The 18,260-nt window shown below is 63.6% G+C and overlaps 1 protein-coding gene across 10 annotated transcripts in view; it reads left to right on the top strand.

Annotated features, from left to right (window-relative positions):
* The window catches only part of ADAM15 (ADAM metallopeptidase domain 15), a 30,849-nt gene extending 12,589 nt beyond the window's left edge, over positions 1–18,260 (top strand). The window contains exons 6-25 of one of the 10 annotated variants that reach the window (XM_073322880.1): positions 6,333–6,504; positions 6,737–6,802; positions 6,907–6,966; positions 7,262–7,431; positions 7,535–7,619; positions 7,707–7,855; positions 7,947–8,124; positions 10,625–10,717; positions 11,379–11,574; positions 11,748–11,856; positions 11,940–12,099; positions 12,219–12,296; positions 12,391–12,502; positions 12,789–12,927; positions 13,015–13,062; positions 13,873–13,966; positions 16,093–16,170; positions 16,955–17,026; positions 17,261–17,391; positions 17,545–17,689. In XM_073322880.1, coding sequence (XP_073178981.1) covers positions 6,333–6,504; positions 6,737–6,802; positions 6,907–6,966; positions 7,262–7,431; positions 7,535–7,619; positions 7,707–7,855; positions 7,947–8,124; positions 10,625–10,717; positions 11,379–11,574; positions 11,748–11,856; positions 11,940–12,099; positions 12,219–12,296; positions 12,391–12,502; positions 12,789–12,927; positions 13,015–13,062; positions 13,873–13,966; positions 16,093–16,170; positions 16,955–17,026; positions 17,261–17,391; positions 17,545–17,587 — 2,233 coding nt within the window. In that variant the 3' untranslated portion in view covers positions 17,588–17,689. Of the gene's footprint in view, positions 1–6,332; positions 6,505–6,736; positions 6,803–6,906; positions 6,976–7,261; positions 7,432–7,534; positions 7,620–7,706; positions 7,856–7,946; positions 8,125–10,624; positions 10,718–11,378; positions 11,575–11,747; positions 11,857–11,939; positions 12,100–12,218; positions 12,297–12,390; positions 12,503–12,788; positions 12,928–13,014; positions 13,063–13,872; positions 13,967–16,092; positions 16,171–16,954; positions 17,027–17,260; positions 17,392–17,544 lie in introns of those variants that run through there. The other 9 variants (XM_073322879.1, XM_073322883.1, XM_073322882.1 and 6 more) reach the window with 9 other exon arrangements.

The following is an 18,260-nucleotide window of genomic DNA, read 5'->3' as shown; positions in this document are numbered from 1 at the left end:
TTTTACCTTCAGTCCTTTTGGTACGATGTCCATCTGTTTGCATTTGGAAAGGAAGATGATGTCTGTCTGTATCCGTACAAGTTTTTTCATGCAGTTGATAGATTTCCACTCCATACGGCTAAATGCAGGGCCTTGCATAATGACAGGTTTCAGAGTAACAGCCGTGTTAGTTAGTTGTAAGGAGAGTGGTCACTTTAGATAAGCTAAAAGAAAAGGAGGACTTGTGGCACCTTAGAGACTAACCAATTTATTTGAGCATGAGCTTTCGTGAGCTACAGCTCACTTCATCGGATGCATACCGTGGAAACTGCAGCAGACATTATATACACACAGAGACCATGAAACAATACCTCCTCCCGCCCCACTGTCCTGCTGATAATAGCTTATCTAAAGTGATCATCAAGTTGGGCCATTTCCAGCACAAATCCAGGTTTCCTCACCCTCCGCCCCCCCGCCTCCCACAAACTCACTCTCCTGCTGGTAATAACCCATCAAAAGTGACCACTCTCTTCACAATGTGTATGATAATCAAGGTGGGCCATTTCCTGCACAAATCCAGGTTCTCTCACCCCCTCACCCCCCTCCAAAAACCACACACACAAACTCACTCTCCTGCTGGTAATAGCTTATCCAAAGTGACCACTCTCCCTACAATGTGCATGATACTCAAGGTGGGCCATTTCCAGCATAAACCAGGTTTTCTCACCCCCACCCCCATACACACACAAACTCACTCTCCTGCTGGTAATAGCTTATCCAAAGTGACCACTCTCCCTACAATGTGCATGGTAATCAAGGTGGGTCATTTCCAGCACAGATCCAGGCTTTCTCACCCCGCGCCCCCCGGGGAACGAACACACACACACAAACTCACTCTCCTGCTGGCAATAGCTCATCCAAACTGACCACTCTCCAAGTTTAAATCCAAGTTTAACCAGAACGTCGGGGGGGGGGGGGGGGTTAGGAAAAAGCAAGGGGAAATAGGCTACCTTGCATAATGACTTAGCCACTCCCAGTCTCTATTTAAGCCTAAATTAATAGTATCCAGTTTGCAAATGAATTCCAATTCAGCAGTTTCTCGCTGGAGTCTGGATTTGAAGTTTTTTTGTTGTAAGATAGTGACCTTCATGTCGGTGATTGCGTGACCAGAGAGATTGAAGTATTCTCCGACTGGTTTATGAATGTTATAATTCTTGACATCTGATTTGTGTCCATTTATTCTTTTACGTAGAGACTGTCCAGTTTGACCAATGTAAATGGCAGAGGGGCATTGCTGGCACATGATGGCATAGATCACATTGGAGAGTGGGTTTGTGTGAGGGAGGGGGGGTGAGAAAACCTGGATTTGTGCTGGAAATGGCCCAACTTGATTATCATACACATTGTAAGGAGAGTGATCACTTTAGATAAGCTATTACCAGCAGGAGAGCGGGGTGGGAGGAGGTATTTTTTCATGCTTTGTGTGTGTATAAAAAGATCTTCTACACTTTTCACGGTATGCATCCGATGAAGTGAGCTGTAGCTCACGAAAGCTCATGCTCAAATAAATTGGTTAGTCTCTAAGGTGCCACAAGTCCTCCTTTTCTCATTGGGGATGGGAGACCTGAGAGCCTGTAACCTGAGCCAGGAGGGGGAGGGGGAAGGTAACACCTCTGCCCAGGAAACTGGACAAAAGCTGCAAGAGAGAGCCTGCTGCGCTGGGTTTGGTTTCAGTTTTGGGCTGGGTGGAGGAATGCAGGGAACCCCAGGGCTGGGGTCTAAGCTCTCTGCCCCCCAGAAGGACTTGACTGAGGGGTCCTGGTTGTACCCACAAGTTCTGTTTTAGACTTTGTTCCTATTGTCCAACAAAGCTTCTGTTTTACTGGCTGCCTGAGAGTAATGGTGAATCTCAGGGAAAGGGGTGCAGGCCCTGGACTCCCCCACACTCCGTGACAGCTGGTGGTAGCGGTGGGATTTACTGCACCCCTTGGATGGCGCTTCCTGCTGTAAGTGACTGGGGAGCAGTAAAATGAAGGGGGATTGATGGGGACCAGGAGTGCTGAAGGCTCAGAGAGACGGTTTCAGGGGGCGGTTAACCCCTGGGAGTGTGTGACCAGAGAGAAGGACTTTTGCAGTAACAGGGTCCCCCGCGGGATTGCAGCGAGCAGTCCCAGGGGCAGAGGAGTCTGCAGCTCGACCCTGGCAAAGACGTGGTGACCTCAAGAAGGGCTGGCACACGAGGGGCTTTTCCTGGAAACCGTGGAAAGCTGCCCGGCCTGCGAGTGGCCAGCAGGGAGATGTACGCTAAACGCCTGAAGAGCGACCTGGTGGAGCTGTGCAGGCAGAGGGGGCTGCGCATCGGGAGGTCCACCAAGGAACAGCTGATTGCCCAGTTGGAGGAGAGGGATCGCTTGGATGACCCGATCCCTGTCCCTGAGGGAAGCCGCCCAGCGGACGCAGCGTGGGCCCTGGGGCCTGACCGGGCTGGGAGGGGTCAGACTGCTGCTGAGGACATCCCAAGACCCTTCCTACCTAGGGCTGGGGGAGGGGTTGGGGGAAGCCCAGCGAATACCAAGGGCACCCTGACCCCGGCAGCCAGCAGGGATCCTCCCGGCGGAGCTCCCCATCCCTGGAGCGGAGGCGGCTGGAATGGGAGAGGGAGATGAAAATGAGGGAGCTGGAGGATCATGAGAAGTAACGTCAACATGAGGAGAAGCAACGTCAACATGAGCAGGAGGAGAAGGAGAGGGAACCTCAGGAGAAGGAGAAACAAAGACAGCATGAACTGGAGCTGGCCAGGCTGAGGAGCAGTGGGGCCCCGGCTGCGGTGAGTGAGGGGGGACCCAAGGCTGCAAGGAGCTTTGATAAGTGCTTCCTGCCCAGCGTAAGGAGGGGGAGGACATAGATAGCTTCCTGACGGCCTTTGAGAATGCCTGCGAGCTGCACAGGGTTGACCCTCCAACAGGCTCCAGTTTCTCACCCCCTTACTGGACCCCAAAGCCGTGGAGGTGTACAGCCGAATGACAGGGGCGGAGGCAGGGGACTACGAACTGTTCAAACAGGCCCTGCTCCTTGAGTTTGGGCTGACCCCTGAGATGTACCGGGAAAGGTTCTGGAGTCAGCATAAAACGCCTGAGATCACCTACCTACAACTGGTCAACCGGATGCAGGGGTATGCCCGCAAGTGGACAGCTGGGGCCCAAGCTAAAGAGGACCTGCTGGACCTAATCGTACTGGAGCAACTGTATGAACAGTGCCCGTCCGACTTGAGGCTGTGGTTGGTTGACTAAAAGCTAGAGAACCCCCAGCACGCAGGGCAGCTGGCCGACGAGTTTGCGAACAGTCGGTCTAGGAGTAGCAGGGAGGAATCCCAAAAGAACAGGCCCCCCCCCCGATGCAGAGAGAGAGTCGTCAAGGGACCTCCCAGCGGGAAAATATGGAGAACCCCCTCCCAAAGGGAACACTTGGAGTCAAGACTATCCGACCCGCTCAAGGGGACCAAAGTGACATGAGCTGCTATCGCTGTGGCCAGAGGCTCAGGGACTGACTGAGCAGACCCAACCCACCCAGGGTTAACTGGGTAGGGACCCAGCTGCACAAGGGGCAGATGGCCCAGGCAAGGCGGGCTGCCAGCTTACCACCTGCTCAGGAGGGGAGAATACCCCAGGCCAGCTCCTCTGGGGGGCTGGAGGCTCTGGACTCCCGGTTCTCGGTTTGCAGTGTGGGCGCGGGACTGTCCCTGCGGAGAGAGTGCCTGTCTGGTGGACAGGTGAAGAGGTTCAATGGGATGCTAAAGATGATGCTGAAAACCTTTATGCACCAGCACCCACAGGATTGGGACAAGTACTTGCCTCACCTGCTGTTTGCGTACAGGGAGGTGCCCCAGGAGTCTACCGGATTTTTGCCTTTCGAACTGTTATATGGAAGGAGGCTGAGGGGCCCCCTGGACCTGATGAGAGACAAGTGGGAGGGGAAGGCCACTCCCGATGGAGAGTCAGTGGTGGAGTATGTCCTGATCTTCCGAGAGAGACTGGCTGAACTCATGGGCCTGGCCAGGGAGAATCTGGCCAGAGCCCAGAGGAAGCAGAAGGTCTGGTATGACCACACGGCGCGGGCCCGTGCCTACGCCACCGGGGATCCGGTGATGGTTCTCATCCCCGTGAGAAAGAATAAACTACAGGCCGCCTGGGAGGGCCCTTTCAAGGTTGTCAAGCAGCTAAACGAGGTAAACTATGTGGTGGAGCTGTCGAACTGGGCGCACCACCGCCGGGTGTACCATGTAAATATGATGAAGCCATATTATGCCAGGGGGAATGTGGTGTTGGCCGTGCGTGGACAGTGGGAGGAGCAGGGAGATGACCCTTTAGTAGATCGATTCCCTGGGACCAGAGCTGGTTCCCCCCTGGAAACAATTCCCCTCTCGGATCAGCTAACCCCTGCCCAGCAAGCTGAGGTCAGGGGGGTGCTGCATCCCTACCGACAGGTGTTTTCCAGCCAGCCTGGACGCACTAATCTGACTGTCCACCGGGTGCAGACAGGGTCGCACCTGCCGATAAGATGCTCCCACTTCTGAGTCACAGGGAAAACTGCTCAGGACCTGGAAAGAGAGGTCCAGGACATGCTGGCTTTGGGGGTGATCCAGCCATCTGCCAACCCTTGGGCCTTGCCGGTGGTGCTGGTCCCCAAAAAGGATGGGTCGATCCAGTTCTGTGTGGACTATCGGATGCTCAATGCCATCACTGTATCTGATGCCTACCCCATGCCCAGGCCGGACGAGCTCCTAGACAAGCTGGGAGGAGCTCCGTACCTTACCGCCATGGACCTTACAAAGGGCTACTGGCAAGCGCTGCTGGATGCAGATGCCCGGCTGAAATCGGCCTTTATCACCCCTCTGGGGCTCTATGAGTTCCTGACCCTGCCTTTCGGCCTCAAGGGAGCGTCGGCCATCTTCCAGCGCCTGGTGGACCAGCTACTGAGGGGGATGGAGAGTTTTGCCGTGGCGTATTTTGATGACATCTGTGTCTTTAGCCAGACCTGGGAGGACCATGTGTCCCAGGTTAGACAAGTGCTGGACCGACTCCAGGGGGCTGGGCTGACTGTAAAAGCGGAGAAGTGCAAGGTGGGGATGGCGGAAGTATCTTACCTGGGCCATCGGGTGGGGAGCGGCCTCCTAAATCTGGAACCAGCTAAGGTGGAGGTGATCAGAGATTGGCCCGCTCCCCACACCAAAAAGCAGGTCCAAGCCTTTATTGGGATGGCAGGATACTACCGAAGATTTGTGCCCCACTTTAGCGCCATAGCCACCCCCATCACTGAGCTATGCAAGAAGGGGAAGCCAGACAAGGTGGTCTGGACCGAGCAGTGCCAGGAGTGTCTCTGGGCGCTGAAAGAGGCTCTGGACGGTGGCCCAATTCTGGCAAACCCAGACTTTGACAAGCCCTTTATGGTGTTCACCAACGACTCAGACACGGGACTGGGGGCGGTGTTAATGCAGGAGGATGAAAAGGGGGAGAGACACCCCATCGTGTACCTGAGCAAGAAGTTGCCACCCCGGGAGCAACACTACACGGCCATCGAGAAGGAGTGCCTGGCCATGGTGTGGGCCCTCAAGAAACTAGAGCCCCATCTCTTCGGGCGACACTTCACCATCTACACCGACCCCTCTCCCCTGACCTGGCTGCACCAGATGAAATAATCCTGCAGGAGCAGGCTCCTGACATGGACGTGGTCCATGTGAAGGGAAGTGCCAACATGATAGTGGACCCTGAACTTCCCCAGGTCATTGGTCAGAGTGACCCCGCTCAGTTCAGTCTCGAAGGGGGGAGAGATGGGATGCAGCGGGGGCGGGGGGCAGGGTGTTGACCTGGGAATGTGGCAGGGGAGTTTCACTGGGAGACCTGAGAGCCTGTCACCTGAGCCAGGAGGGGGACGGGGAGGTGACCCCTCTGCCTGGGAATGTGGACACAGGCTGCAGGAGGGAACCTGCTGGGTGGGTTTAGTTTCAGTTTGGGGCTGGGTGGTGGAACGCAGGGAACCTCAGGACTGGGGTCTAAGCTCCCTGCTCCCCCAGAAGGACGTGACTGAGGGGTCCTGGGGGTACCCACAAGCTCTGTTTGAGACTGTGTTCCTATTGTCCAATAAACCTTCCGTGTTACTGCCTGGGATTCACCGCGACTCTCAGCCAGCAAGAGGGGTGCAGGGCCCGGACTCCCCCACACTCCGTGACACCCCACTCCCCAGCAGGGGCTGCGGTTTGGCTGAGCTCCTGACCCCTGCCTCTCTTGTGATCCGCCCTGAGGATTAACCCCGTCCCTGCCGCCCAGCTAACGCCCCGTCTCCCCCTCCCCTCCTAGCGGCGTCCTCGTGGCCTCGGAGAACAGGAGCTACGGCCTGGAGCCGGACCCCCAGGGGCCCCGCGGGAGGCACCTGGCCTACAGGCCCCGGGACATGCGACTGGGACGGCGGGAGTGTGGGCTGGGCCCCCCCAACCACACGCAGCCGCTGCTGGAACAGGAGACGCACAGGGTAGGTGGGGGAGGGGAATTGGGAGGTGGGGGGGGGAAGCTGTGACCCCAGACAAGTCTCGTTTGTCTCTGGGATGGGGGGAGCTATTGCCTGGGCCACTGCTTCCTGCCCTCCCTCATCTGTGGGACCCCTCGGGTTACAACCCCCGCTGCCCCCCCGCCCCGGTCCTGGCTCTTGTGTCCATGTGTTCGCCCCCCCCCCGCCCCCCTCACTGGCTCGCTCTTCTCCCCAGGGGAAGCGGGAGGCAGCCCCAGAGCAGCCGTTCGTGGAGTTGGTGATGGTGGTGGACCATGCAGAGGTGAGTGACTCCTGGCTGTGCTCGGGGGGCGAGGGGACCTGCCTCACTCTCCTGGGCCCTGTGGTGGCTCCGTCCCCCCATGACACCTTGTCTCCCCCCTGCAGTTCCAGAATTACCCCAACATGGAACGGATCCAGACCCGGATGCTGGAGATCGCCAACCAGGTGGACACGGTGGGTCACTAGTGGCCCTGGGATGCCCTCTTCTTCCCCCCCCCCCCGGCTCTGCCAGTTCCCCTCCCTCCCACCCCACAGCCCCAGTTATCCCAGCTCTGTGTCGTCTTCCTCCTGACCCACAGCCCCAGTTATCCCATCCAGTGCCCCTCCCTCCCGCCCTGCAACCCCTGCTGTCCCAGCCCGACGCCCAGTCTGGACGGCCCTGGTGCGGGCAGTGGTGCCATCGGTGGCTGGTCTGGCCCCCGCTGCCCGGCCAGCATCTCTAACCCCAGCTTCCCCCCAGTTCTATCAGCCCCTGGGCATCCGCGTGGCGCTGCTGGCTGTGGAAGTGTGGAACCAGGGGGACCCCATCGCCGTGGGGCCCAGCGCCCAGGCCACGCTGGAGCGCTTCCTGCAGTGGAGGCAGAAGGAGCTGCTGCCCCGGCTCCCGCACGACAACGCCCAGCTGCTCACGTGAGTGCGGGGACCGGGGGGGGGCCAGGCTGGAACCTGTCCGATGCCGGGCGTGCGGCTGGGATCTCGGCTCCGGCCCCCTAACGCTCGCTGTCTCTTGCAGGGGGACCCCGCTGGAGGGGGCGGCGGTGGGGATGGCGTCCCAGGCCTCCATGTGCTCGGCCGCACGATCGGGCGGGGTCAGCGTGGTCAGTAGCTGCCTCTCCCCCAACCCCTCCCCCTGCCTCTGCCCCTGCCCCTGCCCCAGCCCGCTCTGACCCGGCCTCTCCGCGCAGGATCACTCGGTCAGCGTCCTGGTCGTGGCCTCCACCGTGGCTCACCAGCTGGGCCACAACCTGGGCATGAGCCACGACGGGGCCGGGCGCCAGTGTGACTGCGTCGGCCCCTACCAGGAGCGGAGCTGCATCATGGCGCCGCCCACGGGGTGAGTCTGGGGGTGCCGCGGGATGGGGGGGGCGAGGGGCAGGAGGGTCCCCGGTCCCTGCCCCCCCGCACTCACGGGCTCCCCTCCGCAGGCTGATGCCCGGTCTGAGCTTCAGCAGCTGCAGCCAGCAGGACGTGGAGCGGAGCCTGCGCCGGGGCCAGGGCTGGTGCCTCTTCAACGTGCCCGAGCCCGAGAGCCTGGCCGTGCGCCCGCGCTGTGGGAACCGGCTGGTGGAGAAGGACGAGACGTGCGACTGCGGCCTGCGGGAGGTGAGAGGGGAGGGGAGGGGGCACGTGCATGAGGGGATGTCTGCTCCTGTGATGATGTGGGACTGTTCTTAATGTTTCCTCTGAATACCGTAGGGGTGCCTCAGTTTCCCCTAGGCAGTTCTTAAGTCTCTAGGGGGTGGGATAAGGGGGTGTAATTGTTGCAGAGCAAAGGGCCAGGGTACATAAATGGCTGACACTCTGTCTCCTGGCAACTGATGGCCTGGCCCTTCCCCCTGCAAGGTGAGAGTAAAGGGTTGGAGAACAAAGGAAGCAGGTGCCCTCCTTGGGCAGTCACCTTCCTGTGAGCAGCCTGTCTGCAGGACACACAGCTCACACAGCTTCCACCTTCCTGGGTCTGACCTCGGAGCATTCAGCATCCTCTGCCCCTCCGTGCGCTTCCCACAGCCAGTCCACCCAGGCGGGGTCCTGGGGAAGCCAGAGGGTCCTGCACCCCAACTTCGCAGTCAGACGTGACTCTCAGCCAGCCAGTAAAACAGAGGTTTATTAGATGAGAGGAACATGGTCTAAAACAGAGCTTGCAGGTGCAGAGAACAGGACCCCTCAGCAGGGTCCATTTTGGGGGGCAGTGAGCCAGACAACAACATCTGCCCTTCACTCCATGTCCCAGCCAGCCCCAAACTGAAACTCCCTCCAGCCCCTCCTCCTCTGGGCTTTGTTCCTTTCCGGGGCCAGGAGGTCACCTGATTCCTTTGTTCTCCAACCCTTTAGCTCTCACCTTGCAGGGGGGAAGGGCCCAGGCCATCAGTTGCCAGGAAACAGGGTGTCGGCCATTCTCTGTGTCCAGACTTCTGCGCACACCTGCCCTCTAGGGCTCTGCAATGATCATACACCCTTACCCCACCACCTAGATACTTAAGAACTGCCTAGGGGAAACTGAGGCACCCCCACACTATTCAGAGGAAACATTAAGAACAGTCCCACTTCGTCACACATATAGGTTGGGGTCAGGAGTGGGAGCCTGTCCACCTCCCCACACATCGGGCTGATGGAGTCTATGGTCTTGGGACCCAGCAAGGGAACTAGACACCGGGGCTTTTCCGCAGGGTCCCCCTGGTTCAAATCGCCAGCCTGCTCAAAGGCAGTGAGGTGAGCATCCACATCCCCCCCCCCTTAACCAGGGGCAACAATTTAGTCTCGAGGTTCCCTGCGGAACTGGGCCCCCGGGGTCTATCCCCACTCACCCCTGGGGGGTCCCCTAGGCCTCTCCACTTCCCCACCGCCAGTTCATGCTGCTGCTGCAGCTCTTTCTCGGGCTCTCGCTGTCTCTCACAGTCCTCTTGCTCTCTCGGACTCAGCTCCAATCCCATCCATCTCCGATCCCCGGATGGGGAACCCGATCGTGAAGACCCTCGTCTGGTTGGGGACTGGAGTCTTGGGCATGCCTGGCTCCCACTCCAGGGAGTTCCCTGCTCCCAGATCCTGCAATAGCCCCATTTGGGGTCAGGAATCTGTTCCTTAGGGTGGTCATCCTCCTCCAGCTGCACGATTAACTCTGCTTTGGTGAACTTTCCAATGCGCAACCCTTCCTTTCTGCACAGGGTTACAATGTCCTTCTTAAGGAGATGGTGACAGGCCATCACTTCGCTCTTCCCAAGTTGTTGTGTACTCACAGGCCTGTGTACTCTCAGCTCCCCACGGTTTCCAGGGAGAACCCCTAGTGTGCCAGCCCTTCTCAAGGTCACCCCCTCTTTGCCAGAGTCGAGCGGCAGACCACCCCTTGGACCGCTCGCTGCAATCCCCAGGGGAACCCTGTTACTGCAAAAGTCCTTCTCTCTCCCAGGGCCAAGCCGCAGGCTCCTCCGCCCCTGAAACTGCTACCCGCAGTCCCCAGGGGGACCCCATTACTGCACAGTCCTTCTCGCTGGTCACACACTCCCAGGGGTTAACCACCCCCCGAAACCGCTCCTCTCTGAGCCTTCAGCAGGCCTGGTCCTCAGCGATCCCCCTTCGTGTTACTGCTCCCCAGTCACTTACTGCAGGAAGCGCCATCCACGGGGTGCAGTACATCCCACCGCTGCCACCAGTTGTCACGGAGTCCCTGGGCGATGCTCTGGAACTGCTCCCCATGAAGCCAGTCAGGACTCTGGGGCAGTCTCCTTTCTGTGAGCAGCCTGTCTTCAGGACACACAGCTCACACAGCTTCCACCTTCCCGGTCTGACCTCAGAGCATTCAGCCTCCTCTGCCCCTCCGTGCGCTTCCCACAGTGAGTCTGTGTCCAGACTCTGTGTCCAGACCCCTGCGCACACCTGCCCTCTAGGGCTCTGCAAGGATCATACACCCTTACCCCACCACCTAGATACTTAAGAACTGCCTAGGGGAAACTGAGGCACCCCACACTATTCGGAGGAAACATTAAGAACAGTCCCACTTCGTCACAGCTTCATGGGGAGCAGTTCCAGAGCATCACCCGGGGACTCCATGACAGCTCCCCCCCGCCGACCCCAGGGCCCCGCTCACTGCTGCCCCTCTGCCCCACAGGAGTGCGCTGACCCCTGCTGCAATGCCAGCACCTGCCAGCTGGCCACCGGAGCTGAGTGCGCCAAGGGGGATACCTGCTGCCAGGACTGCAAGGTGAGTGGGAAGGGCCCTGCCGGTGCCCCTCACTCCTGACCCACAGCCCCCTGCTACCCCAGCCCTGGGCTCCCCCCCAAGCTCTGCCAGTGCCCCTCACTCCTGACCCACAGCCCCTGCTACCCCAGTCCTGGGCTCCACGTATTCACTTTCTGGGGGTGCAAGGACCAAATGTCGGCACAATAATATTAACAGCGGGGTTCTATGTAACGGGCTACGATCGCTGGAATCCCGGGGCAGGCTGATATGATGCGGCCCAGGCTGCTGCCAGAACGAGCTGAAGCAATCACAGACCCACTGGTGTTTCTTGTCGAGAGCCCCCAGAGGGCGGAGAGGGCAAACGTGGGGCCCAGGGCGTTACTGACCTCGCTGGCTGGAAAGAGCCTGGAGCAAACCGTTAAACGGCTCGGGAGCCCCTGGAGCAGGTGCTCAGGAACGGCCGTTGCGGACGGGTCACAGACAGACCTGGCGGGAGCTGTTGGGTTTACTCAGGCTTTGGGCACCGTCCCACACGACAGCTGGTTTTACTGCAAGGGGGGCTCACCGCTCTGTGGGGTTGGCGCTGTGCCCCCAGCTTGGGCCCTTTGGTGTGCCAGGGGTCCCCCTCGTCCCTCAGGGCAGGCCCCCCACCCCTGCCGTTCTGATGCTCTCTGATCCCCAGCTGCGAGGGGCCGGCTCCCTGTGCCGGGAGCCCCGTGGTGAATGCGACCTCCCTGAGTTCTGCGACGGGCTGTCCCCACGCTGCCCCCGCAACACGTACCTGCAGGATGGGCAACCCTGCGCCGGAGGCCAGGCCTACTGCTACGGGGGGACCTGCACCACCTACCAGGGCCAGTGCCAGGAGCTGTGGGGCCCAGGTAAGGGGCAGGGGTCTGTGGGAGGGGAGGACGGGGTGCCGTGGAGCTGAGTGGGGGAGTGCACAGCTGGGGGGGCTCTGGAGGGCTGCTGGGAATCAGCACCCCAGGGGGGCTAGGGAGCTGTGTGGGTGCCGAGGCCCCCGGTGGTGATCACGGTTCTCTGTCCCATGCAGGTTCGGGCCCCGTCTCCGACGTCTGCATGGCCTCCCTGAACGCCAGGGGGGATGAGCACGGGCACTGCGGGCAGCACCCCAACAGCACCTACGTCCCCTGTGCCCAGCAGTGAGTGCCCCCGTACACCACCCATCTGTCTCCTGCCCCCCACCCTGTCGGTCCATCCTCCTGACCCCTGTCTGCCCGTGCAGGGACGCTGGCTGCGGGAGGCTGCAGTGCCAGGGGGGCAGAGCCCAGGGCGCACGGCAGGATGGGGCAGCACCCGGTTGCCGCGGGACCCCTCTGCCCCCGCGCGAGGATGTGAGCGACCTGGCCATGGTACTGCCAGGCACGGCCTGTGGCCCTGGGAAGGTGAGCTGGGGGGGCGCCCTGGGGCACAGGGAAGGAGCAGGTGCAGGAGCCAAGTGGGGAGGGGGTTGCTGGGCCAGGACCCCCCCTTCTCTCTCTTGATTCCCCCTCTCTCTGGGCAGGTGTGCAGCAGTGGCCAGTGCCGGGACGTCTCCGAGCTGGGGGTGCAGGAGTGTCGGAGCAAATGCCACGGGCACGGGGTGAGCGGGGCAGCAGGTCGGGGTGGACGGGGGGGGACTGTGCTGTCCCTTTGCTGAGAGCCTGTCAGTGAGGAGGCTCCATGTCTCCCCTCAGGTCTGCAACAACAAGGGTCACTGCCACTGTGAGGCGGGCTGGGCTGCCCCCGCCTGCAACAGCCCGGGGGCCGGGGGCAGCGTGGACAGTGGCCCCGGGGGCCTGGAGCAAGGTGAGGGGGCTGGGGGAGGGCAGGGCAGGGCATGGGGGGCAGGGCTTATTGCGGTGTTTCTGACACTGACGAGGTTGGAACCCAGGCGTCCGGCAGGGCGGGGCAGGGCCTCAGACCTGGCTCCCCTGGGGTGGGGTTGGTGGCACCAGAGGGCCAAGCCAGGCACACACGGTGCATGCAGGGCCCCCCCCCAGCTGCGTGGGGCTTGAGAAGAATGGGGCTTTGTGCGCCGGTGGGGGTGGGGGGCTTTGCTGCCAGGGACACTAACCGGCTGTTCTCCTGCCAGGGGGCAGCGCGCTCCCCACCACCCTGCTGATCCTGGCCGCCCTGATCCTGGCCCTCGCTCTGGGGCTTTGCTACGCCAAGCGTGCCGGCCTGCACCGGCACCTCTGCCAGCTAGGCAAGGGCACCAGCTGCCAGTACAGGTAACGTGCTCTGGGCAGAGCTTCCCCACGGGGCCCATGGGTACGCTCTGGGCCCGGGCTGCGACCCTGACTCTGTTCTCCCTGCAGCACCCAGGCGCAATTGCTCAGCGCAGGCGTCTCGGCCGACCCGAACGGGTAACGTCGCTGCGGAGGGCTGGACGCTGGGCTCACTTGGCATTTCCCCATGGCCGTGCCGTGCCCCACGGGCCCCGGTGGATAGAGGGGGGAGCGTCATGGGTTCCCCTCACTGTAGGGGGGGCTCTGAGTCACTTGCCCAGAGGGTTGTGTCCATCTGTCCGTCCCCTGCCCCCCAGGCTCTGAACAGGGAATCCCTCTGTCTCTGCTGGTCGCTGAGCACTGTCCAGTCTCCCATGCCCAGCTCCGTGGGGCCTGGCAGTTGGGAGCGTGGGGGGCTGGCCGGGGGCTGGGGATCGGCCCCCCAAGGAGGTTGGGGGTGTGGCCACAGCAGCACACGCAGTGGGGTGGCTGGTCACCATGGGCCTGCCATGCTGGGGGCAGCTTGCCCCAGGGAGATGACGCCCTGCTCTCCTGTGGGGGTCCTGCCTGCCCCTGGGCTGGGGAATTGGGGACACGAGGGCTGGGCACTCCTGGGGACCGCCTGGGGCTGCCCTGGTTGGGGTGGGTGCTGATGCCCGCCCTGCATAGCTTGGAACCTGGCTCCAGCCTGGCCAGAGACTTGGACGCCTCCGCCGGCTCCCAGCCCCACCCTGCCCAGAGAGGGGTCAGGACCACAGCCGGGAATTGAACCCAGGAGTCCTGACTTCCACCCCCGGGCAATCCACTGACCCACCCCTGTGTGTGCAGCCTTGCCCCTCCCCCCCATGGCAGGGAATGGGCGGCTGAAGGGTTAACCCTGGGGGCGGGGATATGTGTGAAGTGGGGGGACCCTGCCCTGGGGGCGGCTGAGACATGTTCCCTCCCCAGGATCTCTCAGCCGGGGCCGCCAGGCTCCAACCAGCCCCAGCCCGGGCACCCGCGGCCCCAGAGCACCGAGCTGCAGGTGATGCCCACCAGTAAGGTGAGTGCCAGGGTGGAGTCAGCATAGTGCCCCCCACCCCACCCCGGGGTGCCCCCCGCCCTCCCTGGGGCCCCACAGGCCTTTGCTCATGCCTGCTGGGGCACCAGGGCTGGGGTGGGGGGCCACGGGGGATGGGCTGTGGGGCCGGGGTCCCGTCGCCATGGACAATGCCATGGCCCGGGGATGGGGTCTGCCACCGTTACCAAGACAGCCCCTCTGGCGGACGGCAGGTGCTCAAGTAGGGGGTCTCCCCGGGCCATGCTGGCCCTGGGGGGCACTTGGGAGAGTCGGGCTCCCGACACGGCCGGGGGGGGGAACGGGAGGTCTAACCCCCCCCAGAATGAGCAGCCGAGTGGTTGCATTTCATGCCTGCGTGTATGCGGTGAGCTCCCTCCGGGCAGCGTGTCAGCCCTGCGCATGCCGGGCTGCGCTGGGCGTTCGGGCTGCGGCCGGGGGGGGTGTGGGGAACGGCGGTGCCACTTCAGCTGCCCCTCGCACCAGCGCGGCAAGTCACACCCTGCGCCGTGGGGCGGGGCCAGCAGGGGGCGCTCTCCCCTGGCCGTCAGGGCTGGCCCCAGGGCGGTGATGGGGGGCGGGGGGCAGCAGGGGGCGCTCTCCCCTGGCCGTCGGGGCTGGCCCCGGGGCGGTGATGGGGGGCGGGGGGCAGCAGGGGGCGCTCTCCCCTGGCCGTCGGGGCTGGCCCCGGGGCGGTGATGGGGGGCAGCAGGGGGCGCTCTCCCCTGGCCGTCGGGGCTGGCCCCGGGGCGGTGATGGGGGGCGGGGGGCAGCAGGGGGCGCTCTCCCCTGGCCGTCGGGGCTGGCCCCGGGGCGGTGATGGGGGGGCGGGGGGCAGCAGGGGGCGCTCTCCCCTGGCCGTCGGGGCTGGCCCCGGGGCGGTGATGGAGTGGGGCGGGGGGCAGCAGGGGGTGCTCTCCCCTGGCCGTCGGGGCTGGCCCCGGGGCGGTGATGGGGGGCGGGGGGCAGCAGGGGGCGCTCTCCCCTGGCCGTCGGGGCTGGCCCCGGGGCGGTGATGGGGGGGCGGGGGGCAGCAGGGGGTGCTCTCCCCTGGCTGTCGGGGCTGGCCCCGGGGCGGTGATGGGGGGCGGGGGGCAGCAGGGGGTGCTCTCCCCTGGCTGTCGGGGCTGGCCCCGGGGCGGTGATGGAGTGGGGCGGGGGGCAGCAGGGGGTGCTCTCCCCTGGCTGTCGGGGCTGGCCCCGGGGTGGTGATGGGGGGGCGGGGGGCAGCAGGGGGTGCTCTCCCCTGGCTGTCGGGGCTGGCCCCGGGGCGGTGATGGGGGGCGGGGGCCAGCAGGGGGCGCTCTCCCCTGGCCGTCGGGGCTGGCCCCGGGGCGGTGATGGAGTGGGGCGGGGGGCGTGCCGCGGGGAGCGGGATGGGGGGGCAGCAGGAGTTGCTGGCCCCAGTATAGGGCTGCTGTGGGGCTGGAGGTGATCTGTGGGTTAGGGATACAGCAGGACTTCGCTTGCTGACCATTCTTGGCCCGGCCACAAGGCTTGGGATGCGGATCCCGGCACTACGCCCCCTCCGACGCTGCCAGGCGGAGGGAGGGAGGGAGGGGAGTGGGCAGTGGATGCCGCTGGGCGAGGGGCTCTCGGGTGGTGGGGTCCGATTGCTATGTGGAGCCTTGGGCCAGCCCCAGTGTGAGGGGAGGGATCGGCCCCCAAGGAGTGGGGACCAGGCCTGAAGCCATCATGTGCTGTGCATCCCCCCAAAAGGAAAGGGCCTCCCGCCCGGGGAGCAGCCTGGTACAGGGCAGTGCCTCAGCCCAGGGCCCCCTGACGCTGGTGTGGGGGGCTCCTGTCCATGGGCTGCGGCCTCTTGGGATCTTGGGGGGGTCCTTGCGAGTGGAGCCTGCGCTGGAGGTGGGGGGTGGGGGGGGGGCAATCTGCTCTGCCTTGGGGGTCGTGGGCAGGCGGGCGGGCGTCTGTCCTGTGCGTTGACTCTCCGCATGCTGCATGGCCACTGACTGACCGACTGACCCCCGCCTGCATGGTCCCCCGGCCCATCTCCTACCCCCCCCATCCTGGTCTCTCTTACACCCCCCTGCCCATCTCACTGACAACCCCGCCCCCCCGGCTGCCGCTTTCTCCTCCTCTTCTCTCTGCAGCCCCTTCCCCACGGCTGGGCCAGGCCCGACCCGCCTTCCAAGCCTCTCCCGCCTGACCCGCTTCCCAAGGAATCCCAGGTAACGTCCTTGGGCCCTGCCCGGCGCGGATGGGGGCCCAGGGCAGCAGCTGTTCTAACCCCCCCGCAGAGGCTCCTGCATGCCTGTCACTGCATGTCCTCCCAGCGGGCACCCGGCTGACCGGGTCTCTGCCCCCACGTGGCTGGGCTCCAGGGCTTGGCTCTGCCTCCCCTCCCGTGCACGGGGGGGTGATGGGGTCAGAGCAGCAGCGGAGAGCAGGGCCTGAGTGTGAAACTGGCGCCCGCAGGGTCTGGGGGGCTGCCCCATCCCACCACCCCACGTCACCCATAAGTCTCTCTTCCCCAACCCCAATGTGGGGGCGGGGTGTAGCCCCATGGGCCAGGAACCCCCTGTGCCGGGCTGTGGGGTCCTGGGTGCTGCCATGGGACGGAGCAAGCACCCAACGTGTGGCCTTTGCCCCAAAGTCTCCCCCAAGCCTGACCCACACACCCCCGCCCAGGGGCCCCGCGCGCCCTGCCCTAGGCTCTCATGCCTGGCCACGGGTGGTGCATTAGGCTGGCAGCTCCCACGGGCCCCCTGGCATTGCAGCTCCTTCCCTTGGGGCTGCCCCTGGGTGGGGAGATTGAAGCTCCAGCCCATGGCGTTGGTCTCCCCGCAGGGCAGCCCTGGCCCCACTCTGTCCCTGGAGCCCCGACCCAGTGCTGGGCTCACATCTCCCCCCAGCTGGGGCAGGCAGGACCTGCCTCCTCCCCAGGGGTCTGTGCGGACCCCCAGCAGCCGCCAGCGTGGGGCGCTGTGTTTGTTTCATTGTCTCTCTGCCCAGGCCTTGCTGCGGGACAGGCCGCCCCCCCCCACGCGCCCGCTGCCTGCAGACCCTGTGCTGAAAGGCACTCAGGTAACGGCGCCGGCGGGCGCCACGCGGGGTGATGGTGACGGTGGCGCGGTCTGTGTGTGGGGAGGGACGTCTGGCTGTGGGGCCAAGCAGGTGCCAGGCTGCCCGTGTGGGGTGGGGGGGATCGACCTCGTCTCCCCCCGAGGGATGTGCAGGGCATGGCGGGGGGTGGGGGGCCTGCACGGGGCCCCAGGACATGGGCCCTCCTCAGTAACTCGCCCTGGTGTCTCTCCGCAGCCTCCAGGCCCTGCCAAGCCACCCCTGCCCAGGAGGCTGCTGCCCTCGGACCCCACTGGGCCCCTCATCTCCAGGCCTGAGCTGTCCCCTGTGCCCTCCTACGTCCCCCATGTCATGGTGCTGCCCTCCAGGTGAGTGCTGGCTGCAGACATGGCTCCGGGGGCGTCTCGCTCGCTGGCACTAGGGGGTGGGCTGAGCTGGGACTTTTTGGGGGTGACTAAGGCAGACACCGCCCCCCCCCACCACTTATCTGTTTCACATTTCCTCTTTCCTCCCTCCCCCAGGCCAGCTCCCCCACCCCCCGCTGGGCATCTCCAGGACATCTAGCGTGAGACGGATACTGCTCCCTGTGTGTGGGCTGCCTGGCCTCAGGAACCTCCCGTCCGTCGCTGCCTGTTGGACTCAGGGTTCCTGGTCCCTGCGTCGCTGGCATGGCCCCCCATGTCCCCTCCGTCGCTGACTCTGAAAGGTCCCAAGCGCTGGGATCTCTTTCTGGGCTCCTCCCGCCTCCCTCACGGAGGTGCCCTGCCCGCCAGCTCGGGGACGCTGCAGAGCTGGATCAGAACTTGCCATGGGCTGCTGGAGTCTTGGCCTGTTACGGTCTGTGCTGTGGACGCTGTTCCTGGGTCTTTGCCCAAAGCCCCTCGCCTGCCCACACCCTGCCAGGGCGCCATCCCCTCGGCTGGACCTGCCAATCCCCTGGGAATTGGGCCCCGAGAGCCCCTGGGTGCTGGGGACTCCGAACACTGGGTGTGGCTGGGCGCACCCCAGGGGAGCGGCTGCGTCTGGGCAGGGAGCACAGGTGAGAGTGGGTGCGTGCCGGAACTTGTCCTGGGAGATTCGGCACCGCCAGAGCCATTCACAGGGACGCTGCCTGGCTGTGTGGGGAGGGACTCCCTGGTGGGGGCTCCCCCTTCCTCTGGGGCGCTGGCTGCTTCTGAACCTGCTTTAGATCATCTGCAAACTGTCTAATAAAGAGTCTGGGAGCTGCCTGAGTTAA

The sequence above is a fragment of the Lepidochelys kempii genome, chromosome 24 (assembly GCF_965140265.1).
Source record: "Lepidochelys kempii isolate rLepKem1 chromosome 24, rLepKem1.hap2, whole genome shotgun sequence".
Classification (NCBI taxonomy): Eukaryota; Metazoa; Chordata; order Testudines; family Cheloniidae; genus Lepidochelys; species Lepidochelys kempii.
Note: the sequence above shows the minus strand (reverse complement) of the source record. Positions and strands in the feature narration are given on the sequence as shown.